The sequence below is a fragment of the Thalassophryne amazonica genome, chromosome 6, assembly GCF_902500255.1.
Source record: "Thalassophryne amazonica chromosome 6, fThaAma1.1, whole genome shotgun sequence".
Lineage (NCBI taxonomy): Eukaryota > Metazoa > Chordata > Actinopteri > Batrachoidiformes > Batrachoididae > Thalassophryne > Thalassophryne amazonica.
The window spans coordinates 52213475-52232730 of NC_047108.1; the positions used below are offsets into that span (position 1 = coordinate 52213475).

The following is a 19256-nucleotide window of genomic DNA, read 5'->3' on the forward strand; positions in this document are numbered from 1 at the left end:
GCTTATTCTAATGGTCATAGCCTGTTGGACTACAGGTAGGGTACACCCTGGACAATCTGCTCATCTGTCGAGCATCAATAGAGAGAAACAATTATACACTCAGGGTCAGCTTAAAGTGTTCACCTGACCTGCATGTCTCTGGAGGGAACCCACTCAAACACAGGAATAACATGTAAACCTGGGACCTTCTTACTGTGAGTCAACAGTGCAAACCAAGAAGCCAAAGCCATAAACCAAAAATAACCAAGTCACAAGAAATTTTGGTACCATATTATTCAACTTTATGTTCTCAGTTTTACATACAAAACAGTTTTGAACAATTGTTTCCTCTGTATGTCTCATATGTTGTCCTATAGCTGCATGTGAAAATATATTACTACATCATACAAATCGATAGAACAATATATTATCAATGTAGTACAAGCAGTGTTTTCTAGGTTTTACTAAATAAGGCAACACTGAATACATGTAAAAATACATTTAAGTACAAAAATATACTTGGATAAAAAGCTAATTAATACAAGTGTTTTGTCTTTGGTTAAGTACATAAAAGTTGTGTTACTGTTCTCTGTACAAATACTTTACTAAATCAGTCTGAAAACTTGCTACTGCTGTGTACAAACATTTTTAATAATTCTAAAACTCAAAACACTTCATGGCAGTCTTTTTTTTCCCCCATTCTTTTTACCCCATTGAGCTTTTTCACAACACTTTACGTACATTCTGTTAAAACTTACAAAAGGACGTGACTGAACCGTTCATGAATGCGTTCGATCGACGTTTACTTTCAAGTACCATCAATCCACCAAAACTGTTAATGTGCTGCTTCCTCACACCTTATATTAAAAAAAGCTCTTACATTCATTGTTTACTTTGGTTAGAAAGTAATGTCTCTGACTCACGCTAAGTGCACTAAGTTCAGAGTATTTTGGGGGGATTGTCCTTAATGTTTAGCAGTAACGTCACCCAGGAAAAGGTGCCAAGTTGGGTTAAATATTACATGTGTTGGCATACCAAAATATTTACACATGCATAAATTATCATCTGGGGTTTGGTCAGCCACTCAAAAGAAAAACTGAAATTATAACAAACTATATACACCTGTTGGTTTTTATTAAAGACTTGTTTTTAAAGCAATTCCCCCCCCCCCGGAGGTTTATTTCCCTGTGAGGAAACATCCTGATCGTGATGATTACAGCACAATTCAGTCTTCATTTCATTTAAATTTGGCCCAAAGCACAAACCCTGATTTTGTTTTCTTTAAAGTTATTTTCTCTCTCTGGAAAAACACAGTGGACACTTGGAAAAGAAAGTCTGAAGCCTCCTCATCCTTGGAGGAATTGTGATATCAGAATCGTGTCTTGTGTCCTTCTCCATACAATACCCTTCAAAATATTTAAAAGTTAAACGAGGTGTAAGGAATGAATTATGTGGAGTAACGAACGAAACATGTCCATCAATTAACTATCAATAACTATGATTGGTAAGTGTCTTTAAAAACAAACAAACGAGTAGGATTAGTTTGTTTTAGTTGGAAGGATTAGGAACCCCTCCCCCACTCGTGTGCTTTGATTGTAGCTGACAGACTATGCGTATACTTTCCGTGCACGTCCATGTTGATGACAAAAATGTCATTTATGTTGAGCTGTTAGGAAGGACTAACCGTTTAAGGACATGTTGACCCCGGTGTTGGGCATTCCAACACAGAAAATATGCCACAATAATAGATGGACACAAACTCAACCAACAATAACTCTGTCATGACGTAAATGTTTTGTCAGCACTGACAGCCTTTTGTCGCTGTTGGTCAGGTCTGAGGTGTTTCTTCTGTTTCTTTCTAGCGGCGCTGAGACAACATGACTTTGTTGATGAAGTTGACAATGGCAGAGGCCGGCTGTTCGGGGTCCAGTTCGGCAAACAGGTGGCAAACGTTCTCTGCCAAGCTGCCCGGCTTCTTGGCAACAAATCCAAACACCCTGACAGAGGAGAGAGAGAGTGTGAAGGCGAGAACAACAGACAAGAGTACGGGGAACAATAATACAGGATGTGGTCTAGAACCCCATCTTCAGGACTCCCTACATAGTTCCGCATTATCTACATCAGCTGGGTGCAGCTGGCCAGGAGCAGGCAGACACAAAATGTTGATCATTTGAAAACACTAAGGCCACTCTCTTGACAATATGTAGTGTACAGTCTAAATCACCTGAGAAGGGTGTATTTCGGGAGTGGGTGACTCCAGCTGCTGTGTATATGGATTACTACCTGGGAGCAAAGCATTTATTTACTTGTACGGTGCAGCCGTAAAGTATTCACAGCGCTTCACTTTTTCCACGTTACAGCCTTATTCCAAAATGGATGAAATAAATTTTTTCCCCTCAAAAACTGTACTCACAAAAACCGATAGTGACAACAAACTTTTTTTTTTTTGCAAATTTATTAATAATAACTAAGAAATCACGCGGAAATAAGTATTCACGCCCTTTGTCAGCAATTACAGCCTCAAGTCTTCTTGAATATGATGCCACAAGCTTGGCACATCAATTTTTGGGCAGTTTAGCCAATTCCTCTTTGCAGCACCTCTCAAGCTCCATCAGGTTGGATGGGAGCGTCGGTGCACAGCCATTTTCAGATCTCTCCAGAGATGTTCAGTCGGAGTCAGGCCTTGGCTGTGTGCTTAGAGTCATTGTCCTGCTGAAAGATGAACCATCGCCTCTGTCTGAGGTCAGAAACACTCTGGAGCAGGTTTTCATCCAGGATGTCTCTGTACATTGCTGCATTCATCTTGTCCTCAATCTTGACTAGTCTCTCGGGTCTTGCCACTGAAAAACATCCCCACAGCATGATGCTGCCACCACCATGCTTCACTGTAGGGATGGTGCCTGGTTTCCTCCAAACATGATGCCTGGCATTCAAACCAAAGCATTCGATCTTTGTCTCATCAGATCAGAGAATTTTGTTTCTCATGGTCTGAGAATCACTCAGGTACCTTTTGACAAAATCCAGGCAAGTTGCCATGTGCCTTTTACTAAGGAGTAGCTTCCATCTGGCCACTCTATCATATAGGCCTGATTGGTGGATTGCTGGATAGATGGTTGCCCTTCTGGAGGTTTCTCCTCTCTCCACAGAGGAATGCTGGAGCTCTGAGAGTGACCATCAGGTTCTTGGTCACCTCCCTGACTAAGGCCCGTCTCCCCCGATTGCTCAGTTTGGATGACCAGCCAGCTCTAGGAAGAGTCCTGGTGGATCCGAACTACTTCCATTTATGGATGATGGAGGCCACTCTGGTTATTGGGACCTTCACAGCAGCAGAAATATACCCTTCCTCAGATTTGTGCCTCAAGACAATCCTGTCTCAGAGGTCTACAGACAATTCCTTTGACTTCATGCTTGGTTTGTGCTCTGACATGCACTGTCAACTGTGGGACCTTATATGTAGACCAGTGCTGTCACAGTTACTTCAAAAAGTTACTTTGTTAATTACTTTATACAGTTACTTCATAAGCAGTTTTATAGTTTATTAACAGCTGCTGACAAGTTGTCTGCTGTAACTAATAATCTAACTTAGTTACTCTCAAGCTTGAGTAATCAGCAAAGCAACTAATAGTTAATTTTCTGAGTATGCAATCTTAAAAACACCAGACATCTTAAAAACAACAGACGTGTGTGACTTTCCAAATCACATCCAATCCACTGAATTTACCCCAGGTGGACACCAATTAAGCTGCAGAAACAACATCTCAAGTATGATTAGTGGAAACAGGATGCACCTGAGCTCAATTTTGAGCTTCATGACAAAGGCTGTGCATACTTACGTACATGTGATTTCTTAGTGGGTTTTTTTTCCATTTGTTTTTAATAAATTTCCAAAAATCTCAAAAACATCTTTCACCTTGTCATTATGGGGTATTGTGTATAGAATTTTGATTAAAAAAATAAATTTCCTTTATTTTGGAATAAGGCTGTAATATAAGTTTTTAGAGTAGCCTCTTTTACTTGCTATTTGTTTTGGGCATTCCTCCACCAAAACCCCACCATCCTCTTTAAGTAAGGCTCCACCAAACCAATTCCCAACTGTTAGTCCTTAAATAGCAAAGTGTAATGGGACATGCCCCAAATGGGCTGGAGTCCTCCATGCATGTCAGTTTTTTATAGAAAGTCCAAAGTAATCTTCGAACAATGTATTGCAATACTTTCACCCCGCTCCATAGACATCACTGGTGAAGTCACAAACTGTTCTTTTGGGTTTTTCTTCACACCTGTCCCAGTAATTCATTCATCAGCTGTTTTCCTCAGTGACCATTGAGATATGTTCACCAGTAAGACAGTGGTTTCATTCCTTTACATGACATTCCAAGTTATAATATTGGCTATTCCCAGTATTTCTACAATACCTCTAGTTGATGACCCTGGAGTTTTCTTTACTTCAAAGTAGCTTGGTTTTATCCCACAGACAGCTCTTTGATCTTCATGTTGATTAGTTTCTCCTTCTTACCAATGAGTCAACATTCAGAACTATTTAGTGTTTGAACAGTCTTGTAGGAAACACCTGTCAGTCACGTTTCCATATTTTTCCTCACCCAACAATCAAGTGATCTAATACAAAAAGTACTGTGTTCTGTGTTAACACATCTGTGTCAGAAAGAAAAAAAAGCTGACCTTCTAAGCTGTCTTGTCATATTCATCTTTTATTCTCAAACACAAAAGTCTTTAAACAAAAAGTACTGGTTTTGTCTTTCCAGTATTTTCTGAGGGAACTGTGCATTGTTAAAACTTCCCATATCCCCAGGCAGATTCTGTAGACAGTACAGTAGTGTTCAGAATAATACAACCCCTGGCAAAAATTATGGAATCACCGGCCTCGGAGGATGTTCATTCAGTTGTTTAATTTTGTAGAAAAAAAGCAGATCACAGACATGACACAAAACTAAAGTCATTTCAAATGGCAACTTTCTGGCTTTAAGAAACACTATAAGAAATCAGGAAAAATAATTGTGACAGTCAGTAACGGTTACTTTTTTAGACCAAGCAGAGGGAAAAAAATATGGAATCACTCAATTCTGAGGAATAAATTATGGAATCATGAAAAACAAAAGAATGCTCCAACACGTCACTAGTATTTTGTTGCACCACCTCTGGCTTTTATAACAGCTTGCAGTCTCTGAGGCATGGACGTAATGAGTGACAAACAGTACTCTTCATCAATCTGGCTCCAACTTTCTCTGATTGCTGTTGCCAGATCAGCTTTGCAGGTTGGAGCCTTGTCATGGACATTTTCTTCAACTTCCACCAAAGATTTTCAATTGGATTAAGATCCGGACTATTTGCAGGCCATGACATTGACCCTATGTGTCTTTTTGCAAGGAATGTTTTCACAGTTTTTGCTCTATGGCAAAATGCATTATCATGTTGAAAAATGATTTCATCATCCCCAAACATCCTTTCAATTGATGGGATAAGAAAAGTGTCCAAAATATCAACGTAAACTTGTGCATTTATTGATGATGTAATGACAGCCATCTCCCCAGTGCCTTTACCTGACATGCAGCCCCATATCATCAATGACTGTGGAAATTTACATGTTCTCTTCAGGCAGTCATCTTTATAATGTTAATGATGGATTTCGTTTAGCTTTGCTGTATGTAAATCCAATGTCCTTTAGACGGTTTCTTACAGTTCGGTCACAGACGTTGACTCCACTTTCCTCCCATTCGTTCCTCATTTGTTTTGTTGTGCATTTTCGATTTTTCAGACATATTGCTTTAAGTTTTCTGTCTTGACGCTTTGATGTCTTCCTTGGTCTACCAGTATGTTTGCCTTTAACAACCTTCCCATGTTGTTTGTATTTGGTCCAGAGTTTAGACACAGCTGACTGTGAACAACCAACATCTTTTGCAACATTGCGTGATGATTTACCCTCTTTTAAGAGTTTGATAATCCTCTCCTTTGTTTCAATTGACATCTCTCGTGTTGGAGCCATGATTCATGTCAGTCCACTTGATGCAACAGCTCTCCAAGGTGTGATCACTCCTTTTTAGATGCAGACTAATGAGCAGATCTGATTTGATGCAGGTATTAGTTTTGGGGATGAAAATTTACAGGGTGATTCCGTAATTTATTCCTCAGAATTGAGTGAGTCCATATTTTTTTTCCCTCTGCTTGGTCTAAAAAAGTAACCGTTACTGACTGCCACAATTTTTTTTCCTGATTTCTTACAGTGTTTCTTAAAGCCAGAAAGTTGCCATTTGAAATGACTTTAGTTTTGTGTCATGTCTGTGATCTGCTTTTTTTCTACAAAATTAAACAACTGAATGAACATCCTCCAAGGCTGGTGATTCCATAATTTTTGCCAGGAGTTGTATATATTACATGGCATTTTCAGATTACCCTTGACGGTGCATCCGGAAAGTATTCACAGCATTTCATTTATCCCAAATGGAGGAAATTCTTTTTTTTTTCCATTAAAATTCTAATCACAACACCCCATAATGGCAAAATTAAACAACTGAATGAACGTCCTCAGAGGCCGGTGATTCCATAATTATTGCCAGGGATTGTAGTAGTGCTATGTGACTAAAAAGATTAATCCAGGTTTTGAGTATATTTCTTATTGTTACATGGGAAACAAGGTACCAGTAGATTCAGTAGATTCTCACAAATCCAACAACACCAAGCATTCATGATATGCACACTCTTAAGGCTATGTAATTGGGCTATTAGTAAAAAAAAAAGAAAAAAAAGTAGAAAAGGGGGTGTTCACAATAATAGTAGTGTGGCATTCAGTCAGTGAGTTCATCAATCTTGTGGAACAAACAGGTGTGAATCAGGTGTCCCCTATTTAAGGATGAAGTCAGCACCTGTTGAACATGCTTTTCTCTTTGAAAGCCTGAGGAAAATGGGACGTTCAAGACATTGTTCAAAAGAACAGCGTAGTTTGATTAAAAAGTTGATTCGAGAGGGGAAAACCTATATGTAGGTGCAAAAAAATATAGGCTGTTCATCTACAATGATCTCCAATGCTTTAAAATGGACAAAAAAAAAAAACACAAAAAAAAAAACAGATGCATGGAAGAAAATGGAAAACAACCATCAAAATGGATAGAAGAATAACCAGAATGGCAAAGGCTCACCCATTGATCAGCTACAGGATGATCAAAGACAGTGTAGCGCGATGGCCTCGATTAGACCTGATTAAATAAAATATATTAATCCTCTCTCAACCACAAAAACCCACTGGGACAGACACTATCTTTCCACCTCAGTGGAGAAATTCCTAAGTCATCTGGAGATCTTCAGATAAGTTTTGGAGACATCACCCCATGGTCGAACATCGCCTTCCAGAGAAAAACAAGGTTGTAATTCGTGAACTACATGACATGATAATAGCTTAACGTCAGAATCTGAGCTTCTCCAGGACAGGTGAAACCCAAACTTTTATGGTCAAGATAACACAGGACCTCTCCTCATCCAGGGGGGGACCCTTCCCCACAACCAGATGGGCCATAAATCGTAGATTCTTCACAACTAACTTTTATCTTGAGTAAAACAAAGAGAAGACCTTTGGTTTGAAATAATTTACATCAGTATATCTCTCATTTATATCTAAAGACTTATAATGTTGTTGCATTTATTATTCAAACGAAATGCTTTGCATGTAGTCATTCCATTTATTGATGTGCTCATGTTAACTGATGTGTGTGTGTGACCTTTCTGCAGAATATGCTGATGTTGAAGTACTCTGTTTATCCAAAGGAGGTGTTTAAATGTCTCGTAATAATGTGTTCATTTGGGTGCCTTAGAACAAATAGTATTTCAAATTAATTAATGTGTTTAAATATTTGAATCATTTCTGCCTGCTCTAAGACATGGAGTGTCTGTGAGATAACACACCCTAAATGGGCGGAGTTTAGTGACAAAAGTCCCCCTTTAAAAGAACAGAGTCTTTCTCTGCCCTTCTCCCCCGCTCAGCACTCTGCTTTCCCTCTGCTCTCTCTTCTTTGCAAACGCTTAATTCCATTTTTGGCCAAGAGCCATTGCTAAGCTAAGCTACCATGTGGCATTTATTTTTCTTTACCTTTGGGACAAACTCAAGTTTAACCTGACGCTTTTAAGGTGCGTCAAGCTTTTGAACTTTTAAGAGAACTTCCGAGCTGAGCTCTTCAAATTAAGAGCGAATTTACAGAAAAAGCGACTTTTCCTTTTTCATTCAATTTTCAACGCTCTTATTAAAGTTTTACTTTTTCTAAAGTCACAAAGACTTTAATTTGGCTCCAACCATTTTGAAAGCTACTAAGAACCATTTTCAACAAACACTTTCCACCTCTGGGTCACTGCAAGCTGACAACTTCACTGATTCCACACCTGACTGCAGCAGCTGGCAAAACCAGCCGACACCAACCCTGGGATCACACCGGGGACACCTGAGTGAACCCCTTCGACCCATGTGAGCTCACGCTGCCTGATATCAACAACGGATGGACGGAACCAGCCCTCCAACAGCAGCTAATCGATCCAGTCCAGGCTCCATGGTTTGTTGTCAATTGGTACAAGTGGCTCCTCATTTCTTTTCTTTAAAGACATTCTTGTAATATTCTATTTCATAACTGGCTTCAAAATTCATCACTAAATTTCAATCAGATTAATTTACTTAAAGTTTTAAGCTTCACCTCTTTCTTCCATCGTCTCATGAGTAAGAAAATTGTTTCTCTGAATGAACGTATTTTTCATCACTGTCTATAAAATGCCAGTCAAATGTTCATTTCTTGTATAAATTATAATTAAATTGTAAATATTTTCTGCTGTGGTTTATTTTGGGTACAGAAGGAAACTCTTGGTCAACCGTATAGAAGAATTCATGATTTTCAGATCAGAGACTGATTAAACCAAATCGAGACTAATTAATTAATTTGAGACTGATAAATTAATGTTTAAATTATGGTACTTATGCCATATAAAAAAAGAATAAGTGGTGCCCCATTAATGCTTAAATAATAAGTATTAAACCCTAAATTATTTTGGTGACCCGTTATTTTGGGGCCTAATCCAGTCTAATTCAATTTGGGAGTTTAATTACTTATTCACTACAACTAAATGCTACATATCAAGGGTCCTCGTAGTGAGGCCTGAATATATGTAAAGTGACGTGTCTCCACTGAAATCACCAATAATCACTACTTTGTACATTTTATCGGTGCTCCATGAGCGCGATTCAGTAAATTGTTAATAAATTTATTCCAATAAATTTATTAATATTCACTACATTATTATTGGTGCCCGCGTGTGAGGCTTTATTATTAATATTCACTACAACAGTCTGGAGTTACCTGTAAGTGCTGTGACAGTTAGAAGATGCCTGTGTGAAGCTAATTTATTTGCAATAATCCCCCGCAAAGTCCCTCTGTTAAAATAAAAGACATATTGCATACCAGGTATCATGGATCAGTTTGGATATGTCAGAATACTTTAAGAGGTCATGTTGCCTTATGCTGAAGAGGACATGCCCTTGAAATGGGTGTTTGAATGACCCCAAACGAGCAAAATCTTGGTTCCAAACCAACAAAATTAATGTTTTGGAGTGGCCTGCCCAATCTCCGGACCTAAATCCAATTGAGAACTTGTGGGGTGACATCAAAAAAGCTGTTTCTGAAGCAAAACCAAGAAATGTGAATGAATTGTGGAATGTTGTTAAAGAATCTTGGAGTGGAGTAACAGCTGAAAGGTGCCACAAGTTGGTTGTTGACTCCATGCCTCGCAGATGTGAAGAAATCATGAAAAACTGTGGTTATACAACTAAATACTAGTTTAATGATTCACAGGATTGCTAAAAAAGAAGTTTGAACATAATAATTGAGTTTGTAGCGTCAACAGCAGATGCTACTATTATTGTGAACACCCCCTTGTCTACTTTTTCTTACTATTAGTCCAATTTCATAGCCTTAAGAGTTTGCATAGCATGAATGCTTGGTCTTGTTGGATTTGTGAGAATCTACTGAATCTACTGATACCTTGTTTTCCATGTAACAATAAGAAATATACTAAAAACCTGGATTAATCTTTTTAGTCACATAGCACTACTACTATTATTCTGAACACTACTGTATATCAGTGGTATTCAACTCATTACAGAAAGGGCCGAGAGGGTGCAGGTTTTCTTTACAACCACCCACTCCACCAGGTGATTTCACTGATTAACATCACTTTGAACAGGTGGAATCAGTGAATCAGCACCACAGTTCTGGTGCTGTTAGATCTTAGTGCTGCTTTTGATACTGTGGATCATCATATTTTACTGGATAGGCTGGAGAATCGCTTTGGGATTACTGGAAGTACCCTTGCGTGGTTGATGTCATACCTGTCCAGTCATTCTCATTGTGTTTTATACAATAACACTACCTCTAATCTTAGTGACATGAAATTTGTGGTTCCACAGGAACCTGTCTTAGGCCCCCTGCTTTTCTCCCTTTATATAGCATCTCTTGGGCATATACTGTGGCGTTTTGGGATTACCTTTCATTGCTATGCTGGATGATACTCTATTGTACATGCCGATAACTGCTGGTAATGTCACTCACATAAAATCCTTAGAAGATTGCCTTGCATCATTAAGAAGCTGGATGTCTAGTAACTTCCTACTTTTAAATTCTGATAAGACTGAAATGATGGTTCTTGGTCCAGCGAGGCATTGGCATCAATTTGACCAGCTAGTGCTTGGCCTGGGTTTGTGTATCATACATCATACAGACAAGGTGAGGAACCTTGGGGTAGTTTTTGATCCTACGTTGTCTTTTGACTTCCACATTAGAGATGTTACGAGGACTGCTTTCTTCCATCTGCGAAATATAGCAAAGATTTGTCCCATCCTGTCTATGGCTGATGCTGAGATTCTGATTCATGCATATGTCTCTTCTAGATTGGATTACTGCACCGTTTTATTTTCTGGGTTGCTGCAGTCCAGAATCAGGGGTCTTCGATTGGTCCAAAATGCTGCTGCCAGACTTTTGACACAAAGCAGAACGTCTGACCACATTACTCCCATTTTGGCGTCTCTTCACTGGCTTCCTGTGTCTGCAAGATCAGATTTTATGGTCCTGCTACTGGCCTATAAAACTGTTCACGGACTGGCACCATCCTATTTGGCTGATCTACTTAAACCCTATGTACCGGCCTGGGCTTTGCGTTCACAGGACAGAGGCTTACATTGTGTCACTAGGGTGAACAAAAAGTCTGAGAGAAATAGAGCCTTCTCTTATCGTGCCCCAGTCCTGTGGAATGCTCTTCCTGTGTTAGTGAGGCAGTCAGAATCTGTTGAGACTTTTAAGTCACGATTGAAGATGCATTTGTTTTCTATTTTATAGAAGGTCTGTTAGAAAAGTATCGGACCTTTTTATTTTTTCAAAAACCTGATGGATTTAAATCACGTGTGCTTGCATGAGCAAACCTTGAACCTTCATGCGCATGCGTGAACTTTTTCACGCATGTCGATTGCATTATTTTCTGGTAAGCAGCCTTTGTGTGAGGTGTGTGACGTGCGCTCGGCGTTTTTTTCATTCCAAGGAAAAAGACGGAATGACTGGAGCAGTGCCGCATCAAATTTTGCCAGAAACTGGGCGACAGCCAGGTGGAAACCATTCGGATGATTCAGACGGCTTTCGGTGATGATCCTATGGGCATCACACAGATTAAGGAGCGGTACAACCGGTTTAAAGCCGTCCGCACAACAGTGGAGAGCGAGCCACGCTCCAGTCGGCCATCAACATGCTGAAATGACCAGATCATTTCCAAAGTGAACGCTGTGGTGATGCCGGACCGTCATGTGACTGTCCAAAAAATTGCAGAAGAGGTGGACATCAGCACTTTTTTGGTACATTCCACTGTGATAGAAGATTTGGCCATGAAAAGAGCGGCAGTGAAAATCATGCCAATGGCTTCGGCACGAAGCTGCCGACGGAGCAAAAGCGCCTTTGTGTTGAAGTCTCAGAGGACATGCTGTGACAAGCCCACCTCTTCCACAATTTCTCGGATAGTCACACGACTGAAAAGTCACCGAAAGCCGTCTGAATCATCTGAATGGTTTCCACGTGGCTGTCGCCCAGTTTCTGGCAAAATTTGATGCTGCGCTGCTCCAGTCGTTCCGTCTTTTTCCTTGAAATAAAAATCCGCTGAGCGCGCTGCACACGTTCCCCACGAAGGCTGCTTACCAGGAAATGATGCAATCGACAGGCGTGAAAAAGTTCACGCATGCGCACGAAGGTTCAAGGTTTGCTCATGCAAGCACACATGATTCAAATCCATCAGGTTTTTGAAAAAAATAAAAAGGTCAGATACTTTTCTAACAGACCTCGTATGATTAACATACTGTTTTACTGTGCTTTTCATTCTTTTGACTTTTTTATTATGCTTTTAATATTTTAATTATGCTCTTTGATCTTTTGGTTTAATTTGTTGTTTTCCGTGAAGCACCTTGAGGCCACGCTGTCGAGATTTGGTGTTCTATAAGTTCAATAAATTGAATTGAACTGAATCACATCTCCTATATGAAAGGGGGTATTAATCACTATATGGGTACAGCTGGAGAAGCTACAAATATGCAGGGAAGCTAGAGGACTGAGTTCAAGTACTATTGAGATGGAGGGGAATTCTAAAAATATTGACTTTGTATAAAGTAGTAAGGAAATATCTGCTCTGATCATACATCACTAGAACTCTTGGCAAAATTCTACTGTACCTGCATTAATGTTAAATGTCCACCAGGTGGAGATACTGTTCCATTTCAAGAACCTTTGGACATGATGTTGACCATCCTTTTGCTTATTGGAGTAGATATGCCATACATGAGCCAAATTGTTGCCCCATCTAAGTAAGAGGGGATGCGAACCAAGAATGTACAAGTACAAGAATGATTGACATTTGCTTGGTGATAGTAAATGTGACCATGCCATCTGGGGTTACAGACATTAAAAGAAGCAGTACAGTGTAACATGAGATCATATGAAATTCTGTTATAAATCATGTTTGATGGAATATTTTTACCAAGTTACACACACAACTGGATGCCATGCACAGGCTCTAAAATCACTGATTTCTCAGCCACAGGGGTTTAAAAAAATATGCACAATAGGGATGCTTTCAGTCTGAACACAAACATGGATAACTTACTTAACAGTGGTGTTGTCTGAGTTATTAGTCCACCTAGAACCAAGAGAGGGAAACAGACACCAGACTCAGACATCCACACGCAGGCAGGGCCGCCAAATAGTCAGGTTCACTGTCTTAAATACTTTGTTGAGTATTTTGGCAGATTATCAAATCTATAGATTTATGGAATCTTCAGATAATGTGAAAATCAGTCATTTGCATATGCACCAATATGACGGCCATGTTAATTTTTCCGCAAACTGCATATTTTAGGATCAGCTTGTAATCAACCTGGCAACTTCGATAAATATGCAAAGCCTATATTTTATGGGTCACAGTCTCCAGTGACAACATAGTGAGATTTCTGATCCTTACATCTGCTCGTCCAATTATTTATTGATTTATTTAAACTGCTGGATGACATCCACTGAAAATTATTCCATTATTCTCTACAGACCTTTCACTCTCACAACTTGTGTTTTACATGATATTTCAAGGACAACAAACCCTACAGGTTGTAAATCTACATTGTAGCTACAAATAAAATTTCAAGTCACTTTTGTCAGCATTTCTATACAATTTCACAGCCATCCCTCAAACTGAAATAATTGTCTTGGTAAAAGCATATATGGCATTTGTTCAAATACTATGAAAATAGATTTCTGTTAACTCTGCTGTATGTTTGTTTTGTAACCATGAGCACCAACTGTATACTTTTAGTCGGGCTCCTTGTGTAATTTCATTAAAGTTCTTGGGAGATTTGGTAAACGAAGGTTTAACCTTTCCCATGTGAAGCACCTTGAGGCAGAATTATGATTTAGCACTATATAAATAACATAAATTGAAGTGAAATTGAATTATACATTTTTAGCTTATATCTCCATCACACTACAGCCGGAATGCCGACGGACGGAAAATTCATTCCTTATTCCAGAATAGTCTGAGAGCATTCTAAAACCTATGACTGCAGTCTGTGTGCATTCCAAACAGTCAGACCCATTCCTGTGGCGGGCCTGAATGTTCTGCTTATGCTCAAAACATTTGAGGCGCAGTCGAAGTGGAGATGTGTCGAACGGCATTCGAAGTGTATTCTGACTGACTGCATTCTGACTGTTTCTGTGTAGGCTCTCAGTTGTCCAGGTGGTTTCCATAGCAGAGAAGCTTGAATCTTCGACCGGACTGGGTTGCTTGACGCGAGGACATTTCGCTTCAAATCGCAGAAGCTTCCTCAGCTAAAATTCTTGCTCTGGAAGTCTGACTTCTGTCTGACTCTTGTAGAGAAGAATGTGCATTCTTCTTCTTTGTGCATTCTGACTGCACAAGTATTTCTATGGCATCCCAACAGCATTCAAAACATTCTGATCGCATTCGAGGGAAAAATTAAAATGGTCAGCCACTTCAAATTTGCGCAGAATATCTTGAATGTGCCACGAATGAGCCGGAATAAACCTCGAGTGCAACTCGAGTGCTGGCGGAATCTATTTTGGTATTTCATTCGAAGTGCATTTAAAGTATTCGAGATGCATTCTCTTTGGACTGTTAGATGTTTGAGCCATATTCCATGGCCATTTCGGGAGCTTTCTGACTGCATTTGAGGTGAATTTGTACAGCATTCGAGGCACCTTCCAACCAGACTTCGGATGATATTCGGGCAGCAATCGAACTGCACGTAGGGCATTCAGGGTGCATGCCTAATATTCCTACTGCATTTCGGCAGCATTCTGGCAATCCTACTGTGTTCCAACTACATTTGAACTGCATTCGAAGGCTGATACACACAGCATGTGCAAGAATCATTCGAGGTGGGTTTGAGGCACATTCTAAGTATTTGACCGGCATTCATACAAGGCTGTAAGGATTTCTATCTGTTTGGAATTCCCTCCCAAATGTGGCACAAATTTTGGTTTATTTTCATTCCGGCTGATTCTGCTTGCTTCTTGCTAATTCCGAATAAGTGTGGTGGGGGTATTATGGATTGAGGAATCCCAAAAAAAACCTTTTTTTAAAAATTTATCAAGGGTTGTTATTGCTGCCATCTGGGATTTCCAATATTGGCACCGTTTGGAAACTAACTTTTCATTTTTTTGGCTTTTGGTTATTTATGGGTCAACTTTGTGGTATGTAGTTAACAAATAATAGTATCATTCTTAGTTTTAGGGTTCCTAATCTTTTCTACAAATTCGAAGGAGGAAGGAATACATGTTTAAAAAAGTTAAAAATATCTGGATCTATTTAATAAAAAAACACCCACATAAATGAAGTTCCTATGTCTCATAAGTCACTGGAGTCAGCTACACGCAATAAAAATCCAATATGGCAACAAACACTATTTTTATTCATGAGCATCAGTATTTTGTAATTATATCTTGTATTAATATATTTTGTATTAATATCTCTGGGTCCTTGCCATCCAAAATTTTTATTTAGTCACTTTAATGATGGTTTCCAATTTTAAAACTCCAAGATGGCCACAATAACAACCTTTGGAAAAAAAAAACAAAAAAACAAAAAATATTGTTTTTGTTTGTTTGATTTTTGATTCCTCATTTGATAAGGGTTCTAAAAATATATAGTTTTCCAAATCCCCCCCCCCCCCCCCAAAAAAATATTACCATAAGGAACCTGACTATTTTAAAGGATTCCTTTTCTTAGGCAATTACACAAAGTTGCCAGAGCGATTACAAGCACATAGGACAATAAAAAGTTTACGCATGCCATTTTGAAACTCGAAAATGGCGGGCATGTAGGTGTTGAATGCCTCCAAACATGTTTCCAAATCTACCAAATTTAGAGAAAAAAAATTAATGAACCTGGCTAAACTAGCTCATGTACCAACAGCCGTAGCTTCAGCCACAGCCAGCATGCCAACATGTTTAACATTCACAAACAAAAGATTCATGCCAGAGCAAGATTCATGCCAGGCCTCACAGCAACTGATGCAGTGAATGAGCTTAGATTAGACATGTCTGACTTGTGCTGATTGTATAATTTGATCTGCACATTCCAGCTACAAGAATCAAATTCACGTTTTTCCTTTTCAGTGCCCACCTCCGGTCTTTGGGGTCGATGCTGCTGAATGTCACACTGTTCACTGGGTAATGTCTCCTGAAGAAAAGCCTAATGAAAAAGTAATACAACACAAAGCAGGGTTTTCAAATTAGACTCCAAAATCTAACTTGACTGTGATCCTGCATAACAGGTGTACTTAGCAAGAAGGATTCTTCTGAAATAATGACAACAAATTCAAGAACTTCTCAAATGCTGAACAAAGTACACCAACTGCTTCAGAAAATTTGTGCTATTTTAAAATGCTTGAAACATGAAATTCAGTTTGAAAGTCTGTCAGTCAGTTTTAGAAAGTCCAAAAGTGACACACTTGCTTAGATTTTTTTAAGTGCCTGAAACACTAAGTCCACTGTTTCAAAATATTATAAATACAACTGAAATATTAAATACTGAAGGCATGAACAATTTAATTGCTTCAATCAATCAATCAATTTTTTTTATATAGCGCCAAATCACAACAAACAGTTGCCCCAAGGCGCTTTATATTGTAAGGCAAGGCCATACAATAATTATGTAAAACCCCAACGGTCAAAACGACCCCCTGTGAGCAAGCACTTGGCTACAGTGGGAAGGAAAATAAAGAGCTATTTAGCTCTAAAGAGCTCAAATCACAAAATTCACTGCTTCAAAATGCTAAAAGTACTAAGTGAAACATTTGCTTTATAAAATGATTCAGTTTCAAAATACACATTAAAAGAAGCACTGGCTTCCTAAAATGATGAATTCTTTTGAAATTTACAAAATTCAAAGGTCGTTGTCTGAAAGCACTAGACGTATAGTAAAAATGGGTGTTTCAAAACGTGCAAAACACTAAATGAAACACTTGCTTCACACATCTGAAGACCTCAAACACTACATTCAGTTTCGAAAAACTCTAGAAATTCTAAATAAATCAACTGTTTCATAGTACAGTTTCAAAATGCAACAAACAGTAAATGAAACACTTGTTTCAGAAAATGATTCACAGTTCTGAAATGCTCAAAACATCACAGTAATGAAATTCAGTGCACAGTGAGACACCTCAAAATAACGTTGTGGCAGCTGATGTGAAACATTTCTCCAGAGACTGTGATCCGTAATTGAAAAATTGGCCTATTTTTCAATGAAAATATAAAGAAATGTATAATCCAAATAAGTCTGAATCAGACCCGCAGTCTAGAACCGACTTGATTTGTTTTATCACCTGCGCTGGCTGTCAGTCAGTGTAATGCCCTGTGACGTCACTTTAAACTGGACTATGGTGGCCCCGGCACGTGGGCTGCGACCCAAGGTAGCATCTGTGGCCTTGGCGATGGCCTGGGGTCCAGTCAGTGATTCTGTTTCCACAGAGTTCAGGTAGAGGACATTGCAGGCTGGCGGACACAAGTGAGAGTGTAAGAACACAGACATAACTGTGACATTTATCTAAACTGTCATGGTTTAAAAACACCCCAGAAAACATTTCACCAACAGCTTTCATATATTAGGGCCCCTTCACACATAGTGCGAATTTGGTCGAATTGCGCATGAAGTGCACATGAAGCAGGAATTGTATGCAATATGTGTAAAATCATAGCTGCCTCCAACGCATTGTACACCTGTTGCTACAACTATTTGCACACACCAGCGGCTGAAGAGTGTGCGCTGTGAGAACTCATCAAACCCTCTCGTGGTAGGTGCTGGCCAAATTCCAGGTGACACACACGAACATCTAACACCGCTCGCTGACAACAGTCAGCAGACGATCACTGTCGAGCTGGCAGTGAAATTTGTCTAAGTGCCACATGAGTGTGTCTTTGCAAACAGACACAGTGACACGGTGTGTGCACTGAATTGACAGGGGGTGTGTCCACCCACAGGAGCGGCTGCGGAGATCTGTGGTTCTGGACGTCATGGCTGGACAACACGTACCGTGTTTGGAAGGACATGAACTAATAACTGCCCACTGAGACGCGTGTGTGTCTGCTTGCTGTCATCACGTGGACATACATAAAAACATATATCGCTGTTGCAATGGGCTGCAGTGAGCGTGTGCATGCCGCGCACATTGACAGGCTGTCCCAGGTGATCCGGACCGTCAGATCATAACACGCAGCGGGTGATCTGAATGTCACACCACCCACGTCAGCTCTGTTCCACATGATGCCGTGTCTGTGGTTACACATCGTACAGCTGCTCGCACTGTGTTCCCGCATGCATGACCCATCTCAGCGACATCGTGCACACCTGCCCATTGGCTCAATGTTTTCGTGGTTCGCTCATACAAGCTGTTCCACCGTGAGTCGCCCTGAGTTGCACTTATTTGTACTATGTGTGAAGGGGCCCTAAAGACTGCTGTTTGCCATGAAAGGAATTATAGGTGTCTGTACACTGAGACACCTTAAGTGGGATCAAAGCTTTACTTGAAGAAGAGATTAACACAACGTTTTATTATACGAGAAAAAAAAGAAGTTAAGTTGCAATCAACAAAATAAAACGCACATGCAGAGGTAATGGCTTAGAGGTTAGAAAGATGGGCTTGTCGCCATAAAATCTGCAGTTCAATTCCCCATCAAACAGGATCATCACTGCGGTCCCTTGAGCAAAGTCCTTAATTAAGGACTCTGACCTTTGCTTTTGACTGATCTTCTCTAACAGTTCTTCTGGAGACACTCACCCAAGGAACATTTCTACCATGTTTGGTGAGAATCTGCTCACCCATTCTCAAGTTATTTACCATGCAGGGTAATAAAGCAGATACAGCTGAGTAACAATGAACAACATCAAAATAAAAATGTACAATAAAACACCAAACAGAATGGCACATAAACCCAGATGTCTAAAATTTAGCATATACAAGCTACAGGTGATGTTCTGCTTCTCCACTTAGTATAATTAATCTGTCAGGTTTATTATTAAATTATTTATTACTTAAAATAATTATAGAAAACAATGAAAAATGCAAATTATAGTGTCAGAGAGGCCAATTTAATAAAGCCTCAAATCCTGGCATTTTTCAAGTATATTCTTCCAATTAATGTTCTTGCCTAATCAATCAATTAATTGAGGAATCATTTAATGGTTTGAGAGGGTTATTTAAT

At 39.4% G+C, this 19256-nt stretch overlaps 1 protein-coding gene across 5 annotated transcripts in view; it reads right to left on the minus strand.

The window, feature by feature from the left end:
• Positions 1-255: 255 nt before the first annotated feature.
• Positions 256-19256, minus strand: part of tns2a (tensin 2a) — a 198640-nt gene continuing 179639 nt past the window's right edge. For 4 of the 5 annotated variants that reach the window (XM_034172181.1, XM_034172178.1, XM_034172177.1 and 1 more), the window contains 4 exons: positions 17381-17549; positions 16180-16248; positions 13153-13185; positions 256-1976 (listed from right to left, as the gene is read on the minus strand). In XM_034172181.1, the coding sequence (XP_034028072.1) occupies positions 1838-1976; positions 13153-13185; positions 16180-16248; positions 17381-17549 (410 nt within the window). In that variant the 3' untranslated portion in view covers positions 256-1837. The remainder of the gene's footprint in view (positions 1977-13152; positions 13186-16179; positions 16249-17380; positions 17550-19256) is intronic. The other variant, XM_034172179.1, reaches the window with a different exon arrangement.